At 39.4% G+C, this 20,490-nt stretch overlaps 1 protein-coding gene across 2 annotated transcripts; it reads right to left on the bottom strand.

Moving 5' to 3' along the window:
* Positions 1–872: 872 nt before the first annotated feature.
* On the bottom strand, positions 873–16,876 carry znf280d (zinc finger protein 280D). 2 transcript variants are annotated; one of them, XM_023953491.2, is made up of 18 exons: positions 16,657–16,876; positions 10,953–11,083; positions 10,599–10,795; positions 9,681–9,780; positions 9,384–9,602; positions 9,223–9,297; positions 9,025–9,128; positions 8,729–8,916; positions 6,637–6,794; positions 6,451–6,551; positions 6,220–6,366; positions 5,879–6,013; positions 5,535–5,788; positions 5,315–5,455; positions 4,003–4,071; positions 3,827–3,933; positions 3,677–3,701; positions 873–2,071 (listed from the first exon to the last, which is right to left on the bottom strand). In XM_023953491.2, exons 2-18 carry the CDS (start codon positions 11,074–11,076, stop codon positions 1,708–1,710), a joined length of 2,508 nt encoding a protein of 835 aa, XP_023809259.1. In that variant the 5' UTR covers positions 11,077–11,083; positions 16,657–16,876; the 3' UTR covers positions 873–1,707. The 2 variants fall into 2 exon arrangements, with proteins under 2 accessions (XP_023809259.1, XP_078800640.1); XM_078944514.1 differs by having other exon boundaries at positions 10,560–10,795; positions 16,657–16,866.
* Between the last annotated feature and the right edge of the window lie 3,614 nt (positions 16,877–20,490).

Raw genomic sequence — 20,490 nt, 5'->3', positions numbered from 1 at the left:
ATGCTGATGGACAGGCTGACAGACGAGGTAAGACAGGAATCTCCCTGGACAATGATGTTTGCGGATGACATCGTAATTTGCAGTGAGAGTAGAGAGCAGGTGGAGGAACAGCTAGAGAGGTGGAGGTTTGCTCTGGAAAGAAGAGGCATGAAGGTCAGTCGTAGTAAGACAGCATACATGTGTCTGAACGAGAGGGATCAAGGTAGAAGCGTTAGGTTACAGGGGACTGAGGTGAAGAAGGTGCAGGAGTTTAAGTACTTGGGGTCAACAGTTCAGTGTGATGGAGAGTGTGGAAAAGAGGTGAAGAGGCGAGTGCAGGCAGGTTGGAGCGGTTGGAGGAAAGTGTCAGGAGTGTTGTGTGACAGAAGAGTGTCAGCAAGACTCAAAGGAAAGGTGTACAAGACAGTGGTGAGACCAGCTCTGCTCTATGGGTTAGAGACGGTAGCAGTGAGACAGAGACAAGAGGCTGATATGGAGGTAGCGGAGATGAAGATGTTGAGGTTCTCCTTAGGAGTGACCAGGTTGGACAGGATAAGGAACGAGTACATCAGAGGGACGGCTCATGTTGCCTGTGTTAGCGACAAAGTCAGAGAAGCCAGACTGAGATGGTTTGGACATGTTCAGAGGAGGGATAGTGGATATATTTGTAGAAGGATGTTGGAGATGGAGCTGCCTGGCAGGAGGGCAAGAGAACGGCCAAAGAGGAGATATATGGATGTCTTAACAGAGGACATGAAGTTGGCTAATGTTAGGGTAGAAGATGTCCATGACAGAGTGAGGTGGAAAACGATGATTCGCTGTGGCGACCCCTGATGGGAAAAGCCGAAAGAGAAAGAAGAAGATTAAAACCAGCATAACTTAAGAGGAAAATATTTCAAAGTAGGACCCAATCGTTTTATTTATTTATTTACATATATAGCAAGAAAATGCTATTCTTGAATACAGTCTAATGCGCCTCTTCAAGACCACTTTTTGTTTAAGGAATCACTTAAAAAAAAAAACACTTTCAAACTTAAAAGCTACTCAATACACACAAACTACAAGCCTTATAAAAAGCAGTTAGGTGATTTGACATTTCTGAGTCACAATAAATGCATAATTGCAAATATTTTCCCCACAACTGAAGAGTTTCCATTAGTCGGTGCAAGCATAGAACTAAGACTCGATGAACCTGATGAATTTAATTAAACATTTCCTAAAATAGGGACTTTACTTTTTCCCCCTATTGTCGTTTTAAGATACACCTGTTGCCTTGAGAAATAAGGTAACATGCAAGAAAAGCGTGTGCCTTTTGCCACCATTTAAAAGCATCTAAACTTAACAACCTTGGACACTGGCGACCTGTGAGTTGGTATTAATGATTTAAAGGTACACATGAAATACATCACTAGTGAAGTAAAACATGCCTGAAATTGTCTGCAAAGAATCGTAAACATCAGTTAAGAATGTATGAGATGATTACTGGTGACACAATTAAACTACAGGGTTGGTGACAGACATGACTGGGTTCCCATTGCATTTTTGTTTTTTAAAAAAAAATGACAAAAATCACCATTGAAACCATTATATGAAGAACTGTTTTAGGTTAATAAGGAAAGTAGTGTAAGGAAAAGCCTCGTTTTCCTCAATTAAAACGACTAACTCAAATACACAGCAATAAAAAAGCCTTTAAGCTATGAAGCTTAAAATGTCCAAATCCTCTTTGATTCATGTTGTTTTGTCCTCAGTTATATGATCAGATGAACCCTTTAAGACAGGAATCTGGTCTTGAACAGTGATACATTGGGAGGGATTCGCAGACTCCTGACAAACGTCTAAATTCCCATCCGAAGTACAGACAGTTGAAGTCAACTGATGGGAGTTGTTCGATTCAGCTGTGCCATCAGTCTGATTCACTGCCACCAGGTCTTCTTGCTGATCATTTACTGGCAGCTCTGGTTCCAGTTCTGGTTGCTTGTCATCAGTACCATTAGTTACACTTTCAGCTTCTTTATTCTGGTCCATTTCCTCTGAGCCTGGATGGGGCGCTATAGCCAAGGACTGTCGGACTTCTAGTGGTTGCTGTTGATTCCTGAGTCAAACAGAAGATAGAAGTTACAATTGCATCATTTCTGATTACCATTTATGGAGCCACTTTATCAAAACAGATTTGTTCCTGCAATCTCTTCGAGCAAGCATCTTAGCTTGATATATTTTTATAATGAACACATTGCAACAGAAATCATAACTTGTTTCACGCAGGCTTTCTAAATGTTATAACAGTGATGTAACAACTTTAGAAAAACAACACACTTCTGGTAACAGCACAAAACTTTTAGGAGAAACAACCAGAGCTGACGAAAACTTTGTACCTGGTCTACATAAAGTCAAATGCCACATTTAATTACACCATGCATTTGCATGACACATGTTAAACTCTGTAACTATAAGTGTAAATCTGTTACTTCAGTTTTTTTCTTTCCCTAGTGCTGATGTGTTCCATTTGCTTTTGTTATATAAAAATTTGTTTTAAAACAGTAACGAGAACATAATTCTCAGTAACTACAGTCTAGATGAGACAGTTTAGAAACAGATCAGATGGACAAATGTGGGTCTGTAGAGAAGCAATGGTCTCAAATGACTGTTAAAGAGCCTATATCATGCTTTTCTTGTCTGCGCTTTGTCCACGAAAACAAACATCCAAACTTGGTCAAAGATGGATGTGCAGATTGTGCATATAATAGGAGAGTGATTCTGCCGATCATTGCTATTGCCGCAGAGAAAGTGGGTATGTGTTAGCCTGGGGGCGGTGCTGGCAGCGCAGACTCTTCCTGGAAGGGGCTGTTCCCCACTTTGTGACATCACCGTGTGAGGACCCACTTGTTTTCGTGAATTGGGAGAGGCTGGTGCTCACAAAGCAGGTTTTCAGAGGAATGTAGAGAAATGCGGGAATGGATCAAAATATGGCTTTGGGGTTGTTTTTCATGAAAAATTTATCTTATAATACCTTCAAAATTTAAAAAAAGTTCATTTTGCATGATATAGGCCCTTTAATAAAAAAAAACGAGGCCAAGTGGATTAGTGCACAGTATTATAATGGTTTTTTAAACCGTAAATAAACAGAAGAAAGAACATAGCACCATGAAAAAGTTGCATGTCAATAAAAGGCATTAACACCTTTCAACTAAAGTAGGATAAAAATATTTATGTTTATTAGGCTGTTTATTAGTATTGGCATTAAAATAAAACACCATGAAGTGCATCTTAATAACTAACAACATGTTATTTCTGAATCAAAATATAGCTTTGCACCTAACGATGCTGCGTTTCATTATTATTTTAATAGAGACAATTATGGTGAGATAAGCTTAAAATATAACAGGTAGTGCATATTAATGAGCAAAGAGTGCAGAAATAACTTAATGTATGTTTATTAACAAAGTTCTACCCAAAATAATTATTTTATTGTTATGGATAAGAAGAAAAAAAAGTGGTAAAGTTGAAAAGTTGTAGATAAGCATGTCTTTAATGTAAAAAAAAAAAAAAATTATATATATATATTTTTTGTAAGAGAATCTAATTTCTCTCTCAAAATAAGACACCTGAGCAAAGATTCAAAGCACAAGTTGCTCTTCAGCTCCCATTGCGTTTTACATAAAGATGAACTATGTGAAACATGAGCAGGATTTCTACTCACAATTCTTTGTCTTCAGCTTTGCTATCTGTTGGATTAAACACAAAGGAATAACTTCAATAGTATTTGTATAACAAAATACTCCTATACGAGTCCCTTAGCTCAGATGTCGTTTAAGAAGAACCGAAACAAAAGTTAAAAAAAAAAAATTACCTTTCTCTTTAATAACTTTGCAAACGTGATTAGGTTGCTTGACTAAATGTTTGGTCATCAAGTCACTGTCAACAAGTAGGTCACAGGTGAGGCAGACGAGTGGAAGCCTGAAACAAACAAACATGTTTGGTCTCCAAACACTTGGACTCCAATTGAATTTTTGTAACCCGACTTACTTTAACGAAGATACGTTGGTTTTTTGATTTCTTTTCAAAACTCTGCGTTTCCTGAAGGTGCTATGATATCTTATAGGGGAAAAAAAGGAAAAAAAGTTAGTAAGACAACTTTTTCTGTTGAGCACAGACAGAAATCAGGTAGGGCTGGGCGATATGGCCTATTTTATTTTTTTAAATTCGATTTCCGATTTCCCCCCCCCCCCGACTTAAGGAAAGCAATAAGTACAAACGGCAGACAAGTTCAAGCAAATGTTGCTTTTATTTAATCAAACCCAAGACAAATGTAACGCCCATTTCTGGGATGAATAATAAATAAATGAACACGCTCTTGGAATCAAAGTTAAGTATAAGATTTTTCTTCTTACTCCCTTTTTGGTCTTGTGTTTAAATAATTTTGTCCTGTTTTATATAACTTTTGTCTTGTTTTTGTCTAATTTCGTTATTCTAAACTTGTTTTCACTTCTCCAAAATAAAAAGGTTACTTCTTTACTTAAAGTCCCAGCTGTGTTTTGAGTCGCACTTTGTAGCTAGACTATAAAGTGCGTCCTTTTAGTCTAGAACTAAAAGGAGACAAACATTCACCTTGACAGTAGCACCCTTTTCTAAAGGATTAACAATAAAGCTCATATGTGGGCTCTAAGGTTTTAATTAAATTAAGAAACCCCGTCTTCTCCACAGAGATGATGATGAAGCAGCAAGAGTCGCGATCAGACCCCCCCCCCCCCCCCCCCCTCACGGCTGCGTCCTCCGAAAACAAAATCCACGGCGGCCGCGTCGCGAATGCATATATGGGTACAAGTAATAATTACAACGCAGTATTCTTTATTAACAAATAACAGTAACAACTAACTAATGAACTAACTATACAGGTGTTGTAGAATGAGTATATGTGTCTGTGTCAGGCCGCGTGCGTGTTTAAGAGGACTGAGCGCGTGCCACGCGAGCGCGCGTGAGAGCCTTTGACTCCAAATGGCTTTAGGCAGCGTGGGGGGGTGGGGGGGGGGGGGGGTGGGGGTCTCTTCCTGCACGTCTGTGGCAGTAAACCCAGACCAGTTCCAAACAACAGATGATTTTATTCCTTTCTTGGCAACAAACTTCCCACTTTCACCGTTAGCCATGCTGTCGCTAGCTGCTTCGTGCGTCGATTGTCGCTTGTCGCCGTGTGATACTAACGCTACGGAAGCTCTGGGGAGCCCAAAATGCGCCACATAAAAACTCGATTTAGTTATTTTTGAAATAGCCCGTAACAAAAAATTCGAATTAATTCATTTGATCGATTTATCGCCCAGGCCTAAAATCAGGGATTACTTACTTAATCATGTGATTCTCAATGGAGCTTTTGCAGCTTGTTCGGTACTTGCAGGCACCGCAATTGGAAAGCAATGGGAAATGCACGAAGAAGTCGTCTACTACAGAGTTGCACTCAATGCATATGTAGCGTCCCGTCTTGACACTGAAAAAAAAAAGTGTTGAGACAGAATATTCAGATAAATCCGTCTGTTTTAAAGTATTGCGTGAAAGCAAAAGCAAACCTCAGATGTTTGAGTTCCAGGTTGTGTCTGAAGCTCCGTCGCTCTTGCTTTTTGTTCTGCTCCTGTCTCTTCTTGTTTTGATTCATTTTTGCTTTTTGTGCTGCAGAGTCGTTTAGTCTGAACTTGGTTAGACTATTTGAAGGCTCACATGTGAACGGAGAGGAACTTCGACATTCTGGAGTAACAGAGCGTTTAGGGGAGGCTGGGATCACAGGCGTGCTTTCTTTTCCTGTCAGGGAGGCTCGAATGGTCACCTGCAAGGAGAACGTCATAACATTCACAAGATTGTTACCATCACCCCTAAACTGATGGGTAAACTCTTGACAGTTTCACATGGGTCTGACCTTTGTCCCAGGGGGAAGCCCTTCAAGCGCTTTAGGTTTCCTGAAGGTTTTGTGGACATGAGTCCTGTGGTCCACTTTTTCCTTGTAGGTAAGGAAGTTCAGTCTGCATTTTCCACAGCGATAGATCCCTTTTCTCTGTAAAAAAGGAAACAGAATTCACCGGTAACAAATCTGATAGCCATTTTAGATATAAAGGATATTCTAAAAGTGCTAAAAATTAATCAGCAAACTGTGAAAAGTAAAAGCAAGAAGCTTTGTTTGGTTTGACCACCACATATTCACTTCAATAGAACATGCAACATGAAGCTAAATTTCATTAGAACGCGTTGCAAACATCATACCTGATGTTTCATGTAATGTTGCATGAAAATGTGACTGGTCCGGAGAACTTTGAGACAGAAGGGACAGAGGAGGTCCTTTGTGTTTTCATGGACGCTCCGGAAATGTGCCTCCAGGTCGGAAAAGAACGAGGACCTGTAATTGCAAACCTGTGGAATCAGCAAAAAACAATGTCAGCAACATTTCCTTGAGATTCTAAATAGAACAAAAGTTGGCAATAATAGGTTGTAGACCTGGCAGACATAAGGCATTTCCCCTGGCTTGTGGTTTGCCTTCATATGTTCCAGGAGGACCTGCTCAGACTCAAACGCTAACTCGCATATCTTGCAGTTGGCTGCAAAAAAAAAAAAAAAAAATAGGAAAATAAAAAATGACGGCTAAGAAATAATAAATTTAAGCTGAACTGATGATGGTTTTACTTGATGATTCGATAGGACTATGAGCGCTCTCTATGTGGCACTGCAGCTGAAATGGAGTCATGTACTGCCGATAGCAGTGGTGACAGGTGGTGTGGCTTTCCCAGCTCTCGCTGTTCTGCTTCTCCAGCTCCAGGTGGTGTTTCATGTGGTTCATGAACCTGTAGGGGAAAACAAGTCACACACAGCTCATTCATCTGGAAAATCTCCTCAAACATTCAACAGTTTTGGTATATTTGGAATAAAAGGCGATAAAACCACAAATTCCAACAGAGACGTATTACTTGGAGAACGACCAAAAAAAACCTTTAGCCAATAAATCCGACCAAAGCTCTGCAAATGCACAGGAAAAAGCGTAAACAACAGAAAAATAAACCAAACGCACATGAAATAAAAAAAAAATAAACCAACAACTATAAAATGCATTCATAAAAAACAAAAAAAGTCCAAACATTTACCTATACAGAATTTCTAACTGAAAGATACATAACGCACAGGTTTCACTAGCCACCAAAGAAATGCAGCACACATGTTTTGGATGTGGATTTTTCTTCATATATAAACTTTAACCTCATTTCAACAATTTGAAGTTTAACGAACTGTGGATTAAAGCCACTTACAGATAAATTCTAAATTCAATATTTCATAAACAGACAAAATTAGGAGGAAAGAAAAATGGAAGTTTGTGTGCATGCAGTTACAATTTCCCAAAGGTAAAAAAAAAAAAAAAAAGATTCCTACACTTTTGTTTCCAAGCATGAATAATCGATGTCACATTAGCTGCAATTACAGAAAGATTGTAGTCTGACTTAATGATGCAGTGGCTGATGGGTGCCATGATCGTCTCCACGGCAACCTGCCACAGCTGCCCTGATAAGGCATGGCCCATTTTTCAGCCAGTACATTCTGCAGCCTCAGCTCCCTAATAGAAATTTTTTATGTGGCTGAACTGCGACCTCGACTATGGGAGCGTGGCTGCCGTACAAATGTATTTCCCCATTAAAAGCAGCTTACAGAAGCTTTTTTCCAATTTTCTGAAGCACGGTTATTTAATCAACGGAGCAGTAAAGTAGCAGTCATTTCTCATCTCCTGGCCCATGAGGGAAAACTGACTTGTATCGTCATCCATCTGAAAGAAAGCCGCAGTTAGGGCTTTGGAAAGATGTCTTCCTCTTTCGTTAGTGGTACAAGCACGATTTGTTTTCGCAAATCTATCAGTTCTTAAAACACGCTCAGAAAGAAGAATAAAATTTTGATGATTCCTTATAAATTAGACCACAACAGAACAAAAATCACCAATAGCTCCAACAGATTCATTTCTGCTATTGATTTATTGGCTTTATTAAAGTTGCATCACATTAAATGATGTATAAATTGCTGAATGAGGTTATGTCAAATACAGTGTGACTGAGTCACACACCTGCTTTCTGCAGCTACAGCCAAGTTCAGGTAATATGGCGACTTCAAAATTATTTATAAAATGATTTTTGTTTTTAGATTTTCAACATGTTATTATTGCAAGTCTGAAAAATAATTACCTCTAAATAATGACCTGAACTGAACGACCTGATTGCAAATTACAACACAGGGAGCTTGTGAGCACAGTGGAACATTTAAACGTTTATTGGTCCAATGATTCCTCAGGAGTTGATGAAGGCCAACTCAAGACAGCATTAAAAAAAAAAAAAAACAACAAATGAAGAAGAATTGCTGCTGTGGTGGAGGGAGGAAACAGCAGGAGACTACACATCAGCAGCTGTGCTAAACATATTTAGTGGAGCAAGAAAATATCTACAGTCAGCTGCCCACAGCAAAGCAGAGGTTTTTTTTATTGCAGCTTGAAAAGTAGTACTTTTATTTTGTAGGTTTATAACTTAACTTTTAAATGTGAAGCAATGCCCTCACATTTAAAACTAATAAGCCCCATCATGATTTCAGTAAATTACAGACAAAACAACAAAATTGACAACCAGCAGACTGCTTTAAAGCCACTAAACTGTTAAAACAAAATTGTTGCTCACATGAAAGCAGACAAAGGTACCAAATGAATTTAAAAATGCCATCATTCCCATTTTACAATTTCCTCAAACCTTACCTGATATTGTTTTTGAGAACTTTTAAGCAGCTTTGGCACTTGAAAGTGTTGTTGGTCTTCTGGGCATCCCTCTTCTGCAAATCCCCCTCAAAGTTTCCGTAGTAGAAGTCTGCCACAAGCATGATAAGTTTGTTTCCTCCGGTGCTCGTGGTCGACGCCGCTGCATTTCCCACATTTCCCCTGCATTGCTGACAAACAACAGAGGTCAATTATTGCACATTTGTATTGTTACAGTTCCATAAATAAATGCCTCCCTGAAAATGTAAATAATGGTTTGACCATAATCATTCACCTACCTGCAAATGATACTTTTGGGCCTCTTCTGAAAGATCTTCAAGACATTTAGAGCATTTTCTCTTTAAAATACCATTTTCCATTCTGACCATCACTTTTGCAGGTGCTAAAAAAAACAAACAGGTAGTTGTTCTTTCAAATAACAGGAATCAGATGCAACACAATTATTTATACAAAACAAACCCACAGCAGAAACTTACATGAGTCTAACTTGACCTTTTTTGCCATATTGTCAACTTCCAGTGATGTCAACCCTCGCTTTAATGAAGTTTGATCTGAATAAAAACCAAAACATGAATATATATTTAGATTTTATGAAATGATGAGGCAAAGCTATAAAACCTTAGAAAAAACAAACGACCTTTATTATTGCAGTTGTCTCTCACAGCCACAACGGCAGTCTGAACAGAGTTGGGGAGTTTGGAGATCGGCTGATTGGTCTGGGATGTATACACAGCAGGGTTCTGGACATTAGCCAACGTCACGATGTTGTTCCTGATTTGCTGCACCTGAGGTCTGTGGATAACACTGGCGATGGGTGTGCCTGCAGAGATCTGCTGAAAAATCTGCTGCTGGCCCGCTGAAGGACAGATACAAAGACTCATCAGTCGGCCACGGAACCGTCTACTGCTTCAGCGTTCAACACGATGAGATTTACCTGGTACAATAGTAAAGGAGGTCCCGGGGGGGTACTGAGCCCCCAGAGTGGCAATAAATTCATTGTTCTTTGCCAACTGTGGAGATGTGACAATAAAGCCCTAAAAAATAAGGAAAAAAAAATAGGTGAAATGCAGAAGGTTAAAATGTAAAGAGCACAATCATGTTATCATGGGGAAAAAAAGATACATCTTCTGTGGACACCAAAGTGTACAACATCAGAGTAAGATACTGTCCTTACAATTCTGAGAAAAATAAAAGGAGACTTTAGACTATCATATCAAAGCAAATGGAAAAGCATATTAAATCGGATTTCTTATTAAAGAGGGGGAAGAAGTAATCAACCAAAAACACAGAGAATTCTAAAAAGTATAAACAAACTGCCAAAGCATGTAATAATTCTTTCATATGAACTGTGGTCAATGGTGCTAATCACTTGCATCTGAATTGAATGATGTGTTACATAAAAACTTTACAATCAGGGTATCAGGGTCAAGGAAATGTGGACAATTTTAGTACATTTACTGAATCATTACATTTTTTATACCTTAAATAGATAAACTTAGATCAATAAATAGATATATCGGATTGATTGTAGGCACATCCTAAAGGTTTCAGAGGTTCATGTGCCTTTTGTCATCATTTGACTTCTACCTCCAGCAAACAAATAGTCTGAACAAGAATCCTTTACTATGATTATGCCACAAATGTTGTTGACTGGGCAGACTGACGATTTAAACTCTAACCTTGAAGGGCCACTGATCTAGCAATAATAAACATCAATTATGGAAGTAATGTCTGAAACACCAATGAAAATCTGACACCCAAAAAACAGACATAATTAAACAGTTTAATTAACTGCCTGCAAAAAATCTCCCACCTGCAAAAACAAACAACCAGAATGAAACAATGGAAACACCTGGTTATTAACTATGACAGGCTGTGGGGTCACTGTTGTCAGGCTGAGCGGCGTGCTATTGACTGCTGTCACAGGCACACTCAGAGGCAGCACAATTGGCGAGGGTCCCACAGCAGGTAGACATTTAACTTCAGGCTTTGCTGTGCTTCTCTTCTGAAGTGGTGCAGAGTTGGGTTTACTGTCCTTCTGATTATTAGCTTTAAGGATAAAAAGAAAGAGATAATCAAAATAAGTAGTTCTTGTTAAAAGAGCTTAATGTAAAAAAGTTAAAAAAAAAATCTTTTCACAAAGTGTATTATACATTTATAAATTCTAAAAGTATTTCATTTCATTCATAAGAAGAACTTGACATACATATTACACCAACGAAGATGGGCTCATCGTCATCATCATCATCCTCTATCAAATTAACTTGAGGGACTTGTTTCTGCCATGGCTCCAACTCTTCCTCCACACATTCCATAAACAATTCAGACATGGTGGACCTGCAACAGAAAAATGTTTCATACTTTAAGACACTATTGATGCAAACATTGCCTTTAGAAAGCAGGGAATTCAAGATACCAACGATTACTGGTCATATCAGCACAGGATTACTTATGCAAATTCCTGAATAAAACGACCCTTATAGGCAAATATATTTAAAAATACTCGCTGGTAACTCTCGCTGATGTAGTTCTGCTTTGACTAGGGAGTGACGACGACTGTAAATGCATCAGCACTCCTGCAGCAGACTTTCAAATGTCTGTATTTGTAAGATGTGTTCAAATCAAGGAGGAAAAAAAGTGCTGTTTGCAATGATTGTTAAGCAGGAGTGTAAAAGATCCTTTTTTTTACATAAGTTATTTCTTATTTAAAAAGACAAGCCCCACCCTCCTCTTGATAAATACACCATTTGATCAGCTTGCTCTGTTGCTCTTTAAGATGGTAAGTTTTTACTTGGTTGTCTCACACAGTAACCTAGAAAGATCGGAACCCGTGAGTTTGGAAAGCAAGCGGCTGCAACTGAGAGCAAATGAGGAAGATTTGAGCAGGAGCAGAGGAAATCTGTGCTAGATTTAAGAGCCGTGAATACACAAAAGAGGACAGATCTATTTGCAAGCAGGGACATTTTAAATATGAAGGAGGGGTTTGGAGAGTAAACAATAACATTTGATTATGTTACCCTTAAAATCTGCTCTCAAATGAAAAAAAATACGCTCAGAAGAAAAGAAATGGATCTCATCTCACATCTAAGGTGCATTTTGGGGTTAACCTCAACTACACCGGATTCCAAGGTTGCCTGTTTGTGCAAGTATCCTTGAGCAAGAGGCCACATTGCTCTCACTGGGTGGTTAGGGCCCTGCATGCCTTGCCTCTGCTGACTCATGTGCATAAATGAGAGAAGGGCTGCAAAGAAGGTTTAAAGCACCATATTAGCATATGCTATTTACAATTTACTTAAGAAACCTGGGGCTATACTTTCTATGAAAGTAAACTAAAATTTAAAAATCAAATAATAATCAGAATTGGCCAACACATGCTTAAAAAACCTGCATCTGAGATTTGAATGTATTTCTACCCAAAACCTTATTAGCTTAAACCATCATTACTTCATCCCCATGCTTCACAGGTAGTGCAAGGAATCTCTGCTAAAAAATTTATGAAAAACGTGGCAGTGTGCTTTGGGTGAACTTTGTGGGGATGTCCACTAGTGAAATGATAAGCAACAACTCCTCACACCCCCAACCTCACATTAGCAGAGCAACAAAAATGGTGAGCAAATATTGGAGCTATCTAGCTGTACAGTTTTGAGCCAGATGGCAGCTCGGATGAGGAAAATGAAGAGGATTTATCAATTTGGCTGCAAGTGGATGCATCAGAATGAAGCAGAGCAGGGAGACTTTGGCTCGCCCATTTCACTTGCTTTGTCATAATTATAAGCTTTTTTCAAGCTGCGTTTTTTTCCTGCTCCTGATCATCACAATTTTAATGAAGAAATACTCAGAAAAGCAGTTTTAATCTTGAATTCTTTGTATACGTCCTCCATCATGAGAAATGGGCTGCAAGAACATGTCAGAACACCAAAAACTATCTTCATCTGAGCGGATCTTTACTGCGTCCAACTTTACTTACAGCATCAATCTTCTCCCACTAAACAACACAGGGTTCTTCTACTATTTTATCATTTTTATTTTGCTACAGTTTCAGACTTATATAAACCATTGCTTTTAAGGGGCAATTACAATGCAGTATTCTTTATTAACAAATAACAGTAACAACTAACTACTACCTATCCAACTCATGAACTAACTATATAGGTGTTTTAGAGTGACTATGTGTATGAGTGTCAGCGCGCTGCGTGTGTAGGAGGAAGGAGCGCACACACACAAGTGTGTTGGGGGTGCGTATTGATTCTTCTGCAGCGGACCGCTCTGGAGCTGCACGCGAGTTTCACCTGTGCTCTCTGGTACAGACATCTTCTCAGAATATTATATATTGCCCAGTAAAAAACAAGACTGCAGACACTGTCACCTTTCCGGTAGCCATGAAGCCTGACACCCATGAAGAACGCGGGGCAGGAGGCTTCGCCTTAAATACAGACACGTAACATTGCGCTGCACAAAATAGTTCCCAAACAAAACATGTAGTGATATTCATCGCACTCTAACAGTGCGTTCATGTTTGGTGTTACAGAGTGAAGGAGAACAGTAAATGTCGGGGCGACAGTGGCTCAGGTGGTTGAGCGGGTCGTCCAATGATCGAAGGGTTGGCGGTTCGATCCCCGCTCCCACCAGCCAAAATGTCGTTGTGTCCTTGGGCAAGACACTTCACCCTCCTTGCCTCCAGTGTGACTCCACTGGTGTGTGAATGTGTATGAATGTCCCGGTGATGGTCAGAGGGGCCGTAGGCGCGAAATGGCAGCCACGCCTCTGTCAGTCTGCCCCAGGGCAGCTGTGGCTACAAACATAGCTTACCATCACCAAGTATGAATGAGGAGTGAATGAATAATGGACATAATGTAAGCGCTTTGGGTGTCTTGAAAAGCGCAGATAAATCCAATCCATTATTATTATTATTATTATTAATAACCCCCCCACACACACACACACACACAAAATCCTCCAGCGGACGGCTGTGTCGTTCACTCAAGAGCGCACGCAGCTTGTAATGGAAATGAATACAATGGAAATGAAAAATTACAACGCAGTAAATTTGTCGTATTTCCTCGCAAGACGGAGACTTCTGTTGAAGAATGAGGATGTGTTTCTGAAACCGCGCGTGTGTCAGTAGAGGGAGCGTGCCATGTGCAGCGTAAAGGTTGTGATAGGCGCGGCGCAGAGAGTGAAGGAGAACAGTAATAAAATGTTTCCCCCAGAAACCTTTGAAGTCTCAACACAGGACTAGCAGAAAAAGTAAATTATCAGCAAAGATGATTGTGTTTAATGTGTTTATTATAGTTCCAATCACGCACCATATGCAGAACTTTCACAAAAATAAAAAAAAGTGCGGGGTAATGACCGCAGTGATGCGATTATTGTCACAGCACCTTGTGAACAGATTCTAACAAAAACAGGTTTGTTTTTGTATCTAACACAGAAAAAAGCATGCAGCTCTTCTGTTTTAGCAAAATTAGAAAACACATTGCAATATTTTTATCCCCCCCAATGTTGGAAAAGTCAAAAAGTGATGCAAAAGGCCTGTTCACACCGGGACGAATTTCGCCGGCGATTTTCGCCGACGTTTAACGCCTCGTGACTAAACAAAGGGCACCAACGAGAGTGTGCACACCGACGCGAAAAAACGCCACGCGTTAAAGCGTCAAAAAAAAAAAAACGCCTCGGGTTCGTTTTTTTTTTTCGACGCGTCGCGTCGAAATCTACTCGACCAATGAGAATGGCGCTTTTGCTCACGTGTCTGGAGCTTCTGAAGTTACAGTAAAACACAACTTGGGGGCGCTCAAACACAAAACTGCCTTGCTGAGCACACATACCAGCGAAGAAGATAGACGCCAAGTAGCGGCCTAAAGACTGCCCTGTAGGCCCGTACACACCGGGACGAATATTCGCCAGGCGTTATTCGCCAGCGTTTTTCGCCACGTTTTTTGTGTTCACACCCAGGCGATTTTCGCTGACGATGAGTGGAGTGAACATGCAATTTCATTCCCTGACATTAGATGGCGCTTAATGTAAAACAGAAATACTCCTGTACACAAGGTGGCGCTGCGCAACTTTACGCTTCTTAAAGTCGCTTTTCACTCAGAAGAAGAGAGCAAGTATTTACACGCTTGTCAGAATCAAACAAAGAAAACATGAATATTTCAAGCACCAGTAGCTCCAACTGGTGCTTGGTTCGGGGATGTTTTAGAATGTCCGTCATTATTGCTTCGCGGCTGTGTAGACGCTACTTGGCGTCTATCTTCTTCGCTGGTATGTGTGCTCAGCAAGGCAGTTTTGTGTTTGAGCGCCCCCAAGTTGTGTTTTACTGTAACTTCAGAAGCTCCAGACACGTGAGCAAAAGCGCCGTTCTCATTGGTCGAGTAGATTTCGACGCGACGCGTCAAAAAAAAAAAAACGAACCCGAGGCGTTTTTTTTTTGACGCTTTAACGCCTGGCGTTTTTTCGCGTCGGTGTGCACACTCTCATTGGGGCCCTTTGTTTAGTCACGAGGCGTTAAACGTCGGCGAAAATCGTCCCGGTGTGAACAGGCCTTGTGTTTTAACTTTCTGTCCATGTGTAGCCCCATTGTTAATAGATTATCAGCAAATATGTCATTCCCAGGTCCAACAGCGACAGCCTAGCTCCTTTTAGCAGATTTTTCCAAGATCAGGACACATGCTATTCAAGACACGAGTCATCACTGCATCTAGATTTCCAAAGCAAATCCCACCATTGGAAAGTTACGGCCTAAGTAAAAAAACATGTCAATGAAAAAAAAACATCAAGAGCATCACAAGCAAAATAACTGCATTACCTATTTCAGGATATTGACACCCTCACATTCAAAATCAACTAAGTATAAAAACATTGGTCACCTGTTGTGAACAGGGCTCATGTCTTCTACTGATTGGTCAATCTTTGTTCATCTCTAAAATTAACCCTTGTACAATCGGGGTCTTCATTTTATAATATCAAACTGGTTCCTTTTAGATCTGAGGTTGACTTCATTCTTAATATTTTTGCTGAGGGGATCTACCAGTTGAGATACAAAGATGTTAAAAAACAACTAAACAAAGTTGTGAGTTGATGCTGTGTTTCCTGCAGCTCTGAGCAGGTCTTTGCGACCTTCATCGTGCCTCAAAAGTGTTTAATTATTATTAAAAACTAACAACACCCCGGGTGTTCGGATTTTTAGATACCATTGTCATCCTGTTAACCTAAATGTTGGAACAAAGCTGCGAATCCGACTTCCAAGATGGCGACGTCAATCAAAGCCAACTGTTTTTAAATTTGTAATTCAGATTACACTCTTTGGAAAGGTTTCTTTTTTTTTACATCAGTCTCACAAGTACATTTTCTTTAGTTTTCAACCATCGTAACGTTAAATGTCTATAGAATTTTCTCCAGGCAGCGTGCATCATTTGAGTCAAACAATAATGCGACAATTTCGAGATAGCGCGAGGAGGTTAGCAATGCTGTTAACTTGATTTTAGATACCGTGCTAAAAAGCAATGCTCGCTCACTGCGTTGAATATCCAGCACGGAACATCTGTAAAGCCGACTGCACCTTGACAATGTCGCTACTATAATGTTAGCATCGCTTGAGTTGAACACAGAAAAGGCTATGTGTGCTAACTGTCGTAGCGTGTGTTGTGATGAAAGCTAATCATGCTAATGTTTACGTTTCCTGATGCTTTCTTGCAGCCCCCTCTCTTAAAAATACTAAACTGCCACAGTGTTCAAACACAGCTCTAATTTCCAGTTTTCATCCATTACAGATTTACATATGATTTCGTTGTGGGACTTATCGATCTAGAACCATAGCTTGATTAGCAAACCTAAAGCATGCTATGTGTTCCTAAGGAGCCAGGTGGCCCGGGCACAATAACTTTTTGCTCGGCATCTGTGTTTTAACTTACCGTTCTCATTCCCAATCTCTGGGTTCACGGGTAAAACTGAATTATAAGCCACTTTTGAGACCGTTCTTAGCCTGGGAATAGCGTGCCATAGCAGGACAGAACACCGAAAAAAGGGGGGAATGCTTGTTGCAGGCGGCGGAAATGGTAGGAATGTTTTAGCCAATCAGGTGCCGAGGAGCAGAGTGCTTCCCAGTCCCACTGACGAGTTCTTCCATGGTTCTTTGTCTTGTTGGTATGGCAACATCACGGCCCCCAAGAGATGAGCGCTTGTGACTTCCAAACTAGAATTTTGTTGTTTAACTTGCAAGTAAAAAACAAAATACAGATAGTTTAAAGAGCTCTTATTGTTTACTTTTTCTCTTCAGGATTGAAGCATACACCACAGTACACAGGAGCTAGAGACTAATGTGTTGTGTGCACACACCAGGTTATCATCTGCAGACAGTAGTGACTATTGCAGGAACCCCGCTTGCACCTTAGTGGGAGAAAAGAGTTAAAGACAAAATGCCTTAGTTAGGGATGTGACGATTATTTGACTAAACCAATTAATTGCTTTCTATTCAATGAACTTGTTTAATAGACATAAACAATGGACCCAAAACATAGACAGTGGACGCAAAAACATATTTTCGTATATTAGGCACAAATGGAACCTCATAGTTCTGTCTGAGGCAAGTTTTCATCGACCTACAACATTATAAATTTGTTTAAAAATGAAATAAAACCAATCGATATTGAAAAATGACAGTTGGACTGAGGCATGCATCACAGCAGACAACATGATGGCAGCGGAAAATGATCAAGCCAATTTTGCAGAGACATGTGACCGCACAGTGTGGTAGAATGTTCCGTTTTTGTTGTTTTGATGTGGAAGAACAACATTGGGATGAACTTTATGAAACTAAAATATGAATGGGTTGATTGCCATTAATTATTGTTCAATTGTTTTTTTGTACACATATTTAATTTGCACTTTATTATCTTGCAATAAATCTGGAAAAATTCCCTTCACTATTTACTCCCTTGGTATTTATCTCTGAGTCACACTGGGTGGATTTTTGGCTAAATATGTCCTGGCTCGATTTTAGGTCAGTGAATTGGATGGTTTAAAATGAACCAATATTGATTATTAATCGTACCAGCAACCACAAATTATGATATAAGTTATAGCTAAAATGCATCAATACACCCTTAGTCATAGTTAAAACAATAAAAGAATTATCCAAATGTTTCTGTGATTCCCTTGCACTATTAGGAAATGAGTGTCAAGACAGGACAGCTCTATCCAAAGTCAAGAGTGTCCAAGAGAATATGTCCCAAACAGACTGACAAATCTCAACAGAGAGAGTAAAATGTCAACTACTAGACAGTTACAGCACAACTGAGTGAAAATGAAACTTAATTAAAAGTGTGGGAGCTCTGATTCTGAGTTCATCCAACAGGTGGCAGTGTGGAATTGATTAATGGCCAAGACGTCTCCCATGTGTCCATTTTATTCACAGAAAAAAAAACTTTGTAATTTCATGACTCTTGGCTTTGGCTCATCATTCAAATATTTTTGTTACGTAAGCATTAAGACGTTGACTTCCACACATGAGTTGGGCATCAGTAGGAGCTGGTGACTCAGGGCTAACTCAAATTTTCAGAGATCTTGTTAAAAATGCAATTTGTTTGTATTAAAAATAATACTTATTTGTAACTGTATTTTTTCTGGATTTTTGCTTGGTTCATTGATTTTTATAGATAGAATAAAACTGTATAAAAGTAGTTTGAATCACTCTATGACTGGTTTTATAACACAGAGAGTCAAGCAAAAGACAAACATGGCATTCAGTTTCAGTGTGCATGATTCCATGATTATATAAACTGAAGAAATATAGTTAAAATGACAGAACTTATGTGTACCATGTGTATCTAACATTTTTATTAAATAAAAAAGTGAGATAAAATATCTGCGTTACATTAAAATGAGCATGAACTAAAAAAAAGAAGAAAAAAATCAGTGTTTTGGAATCATTTCAAGCAATGTTTGGCTGGCTGCTAAATTTATAGGGTCTCTAGATGTCACAAAATATTACAAATTGCTCCTTTAATAGCAGCCGGATTTCATCATGGTTGAAGACCATGGCATCTGTTGTAGGAGTCCTCTTGCCCCAGAAGATAATTCTTTTTGACAAGTATAAAAGCTCACGGAGCTCTGTTTGTGATATTGAGACACAAATGAAAATAGATTTCATCCTAATTTCTCTCCAAGCCGTTCAGAGCAGAAACCATGAATTTATGAAGACGTGCTTTATTGTTTGTGGAAACGGATTCAGAGAACACAAACACACACACAGACTTTTTATGACAGCAAAATTTAGTTTTCAACAAATGTAGTGAAAGAACTGCCAAGTGTGTTGGTGGTTCTTGGATTGAGATTTCTAAAGACATAAGTGGGACTATTTGAAACATTTGAATAAGGTAGGAGTGGCATTTCCCAGTGACACACCAGTACACGAGTGACTTCCCACTATGTGCAGACAAAGGTGTCATTTTAAGTCTCCTAGTGTCTCATGAACACTTTCCATTTCATTTACATTCTTTATTTATCTAGCACTAAAACGAATTTGTTTGGCAGTGGGGTCTAAATAGAGGTAATGGTACAAATTTAGAGTTCAATACCTGTAATAAGGCTTTTAAAAGGTCTAAAAACGGTCAAAGTTAGATTTTAGCTGATCACAACAGGTAAAAATAGAGGCCAAATCCAGATATTGCAGGGATTTTAAGATGAACACATAGTTTCCATCCCTGCATAAAGTGGAAATTCAGTTTTTGTGAATTTCTTTTTTCTGAGTGAAAGTTCATTCAAACATTGCATTCTCTCTAACATCATGCAGCTGTAAACCCACACCAAATAGTTTTCTCTAAAAGGCCCAAGCTAATAAAAAAACTACTGACTTTAGGCTATTTTTCCCTTCAACATTTGACTTCATGAAAAGGCTTTGAACAACAACAACAAAAAAATCTCAAACTTTGTAGCTTTTTCCAGAAAATCTGCCTTAATATTTTGATGGATCAAAATCATATGTTTGTATTGTTGTATTCCATTGAGTTTTCCATTGAGTTCTAGCCCATTTCATTACAGCAGACAGAGACTGATTACCTCTCATCTGCATTGTATTAGTCATCACTTACCATAGGATACCAGGCTTCCTTTGTTCAGATTCCTGTCATTTTCTGTAATTCTCTGCTCATCTGGTGAGGCTAGTGAAGTTAGTTTCTCTCTGACCCTTTTTTAGTGACACACAGTTTTGTCACTTTATGTCCAGAAGTTGCGATACAAACTATTTTTTAAGTTTCAGAATGGTAACAGCAAAACGCTGATGTTTGTCAGCTGTCAGTTTGAGGATGAGCAGTTCCTTCAGATAAAAACAAAAAAAAAACTCCAAAAGATGCTCTCTAGTCTCCTTTTACCCCATTGTTGCTCTTTCCAAAATCCTTTGCATTCCTGCTTTTGACCTGGTGGAGGATAAGTTATCTTTTTGGGGAAAATACTTAAGTTTAGAAAGCCTCCCACCAAAGTGAGAACTCCAGCTGTTCAGCACGACAGTTTTCTGGCTGTATAATCCACCATTCTCCATACCAAAGCCACTGTCAAGGTCTTCATCAAATTCTTCATTTGAATCAGCTAATGATCTAATTGGTCCCTAAAACTGTTCCCAAAGGAGTCTGGGGCACCTGAAGGGAGAATCTCAGGGAGCCCCTGACAGCGTCCACTTTACCCCAAGTCCAACTTGGCAGCAGAGCCAGCTGCTCTGGAGAGTGCAAATCCCAGCTAAAAGCTGTTGGAAG

Source organism: Oryzias latipes, chromosome 3, assembly GCF_053564925.1.
Source record: "Oryzias latipes strain Hd-rR chromosome 3, Olatipes_Hd-rR_3.1".
Classification (NCBI taxonomy): Eukaryota; Metazoa; Chordata; class Actinopteri; order Beloniformes; family Adrianichthyidae; genus Oryzias; species Oryzias latipes.
This window is presented reverse-complemented; position numbering and strand designations above follow the sequence as displayed.

Coding starts and splice junctions, on each gene's coding strand:
- znf280d (XM_078944514.1), bottom strand. CDS start 11,076: ATGTCTGAATTGTTTATGGAATGTGTGGAGGAAGAGTTGGAGCCATGG. Junction 6,014..6,219: donor AACATTACATGAAACATCAG/GTATGATGTTTG, acceptor CCTTTTTTACAG/AGAAAAGGGATCTATCGCTG. Junction 5,789..5,878: donor GGCTTCCCCCTGGGACAAAG/GTCAGACCCATG, acceptor TTCTCCTTGCAG/GTGACCATTCGAGCCTCCCT.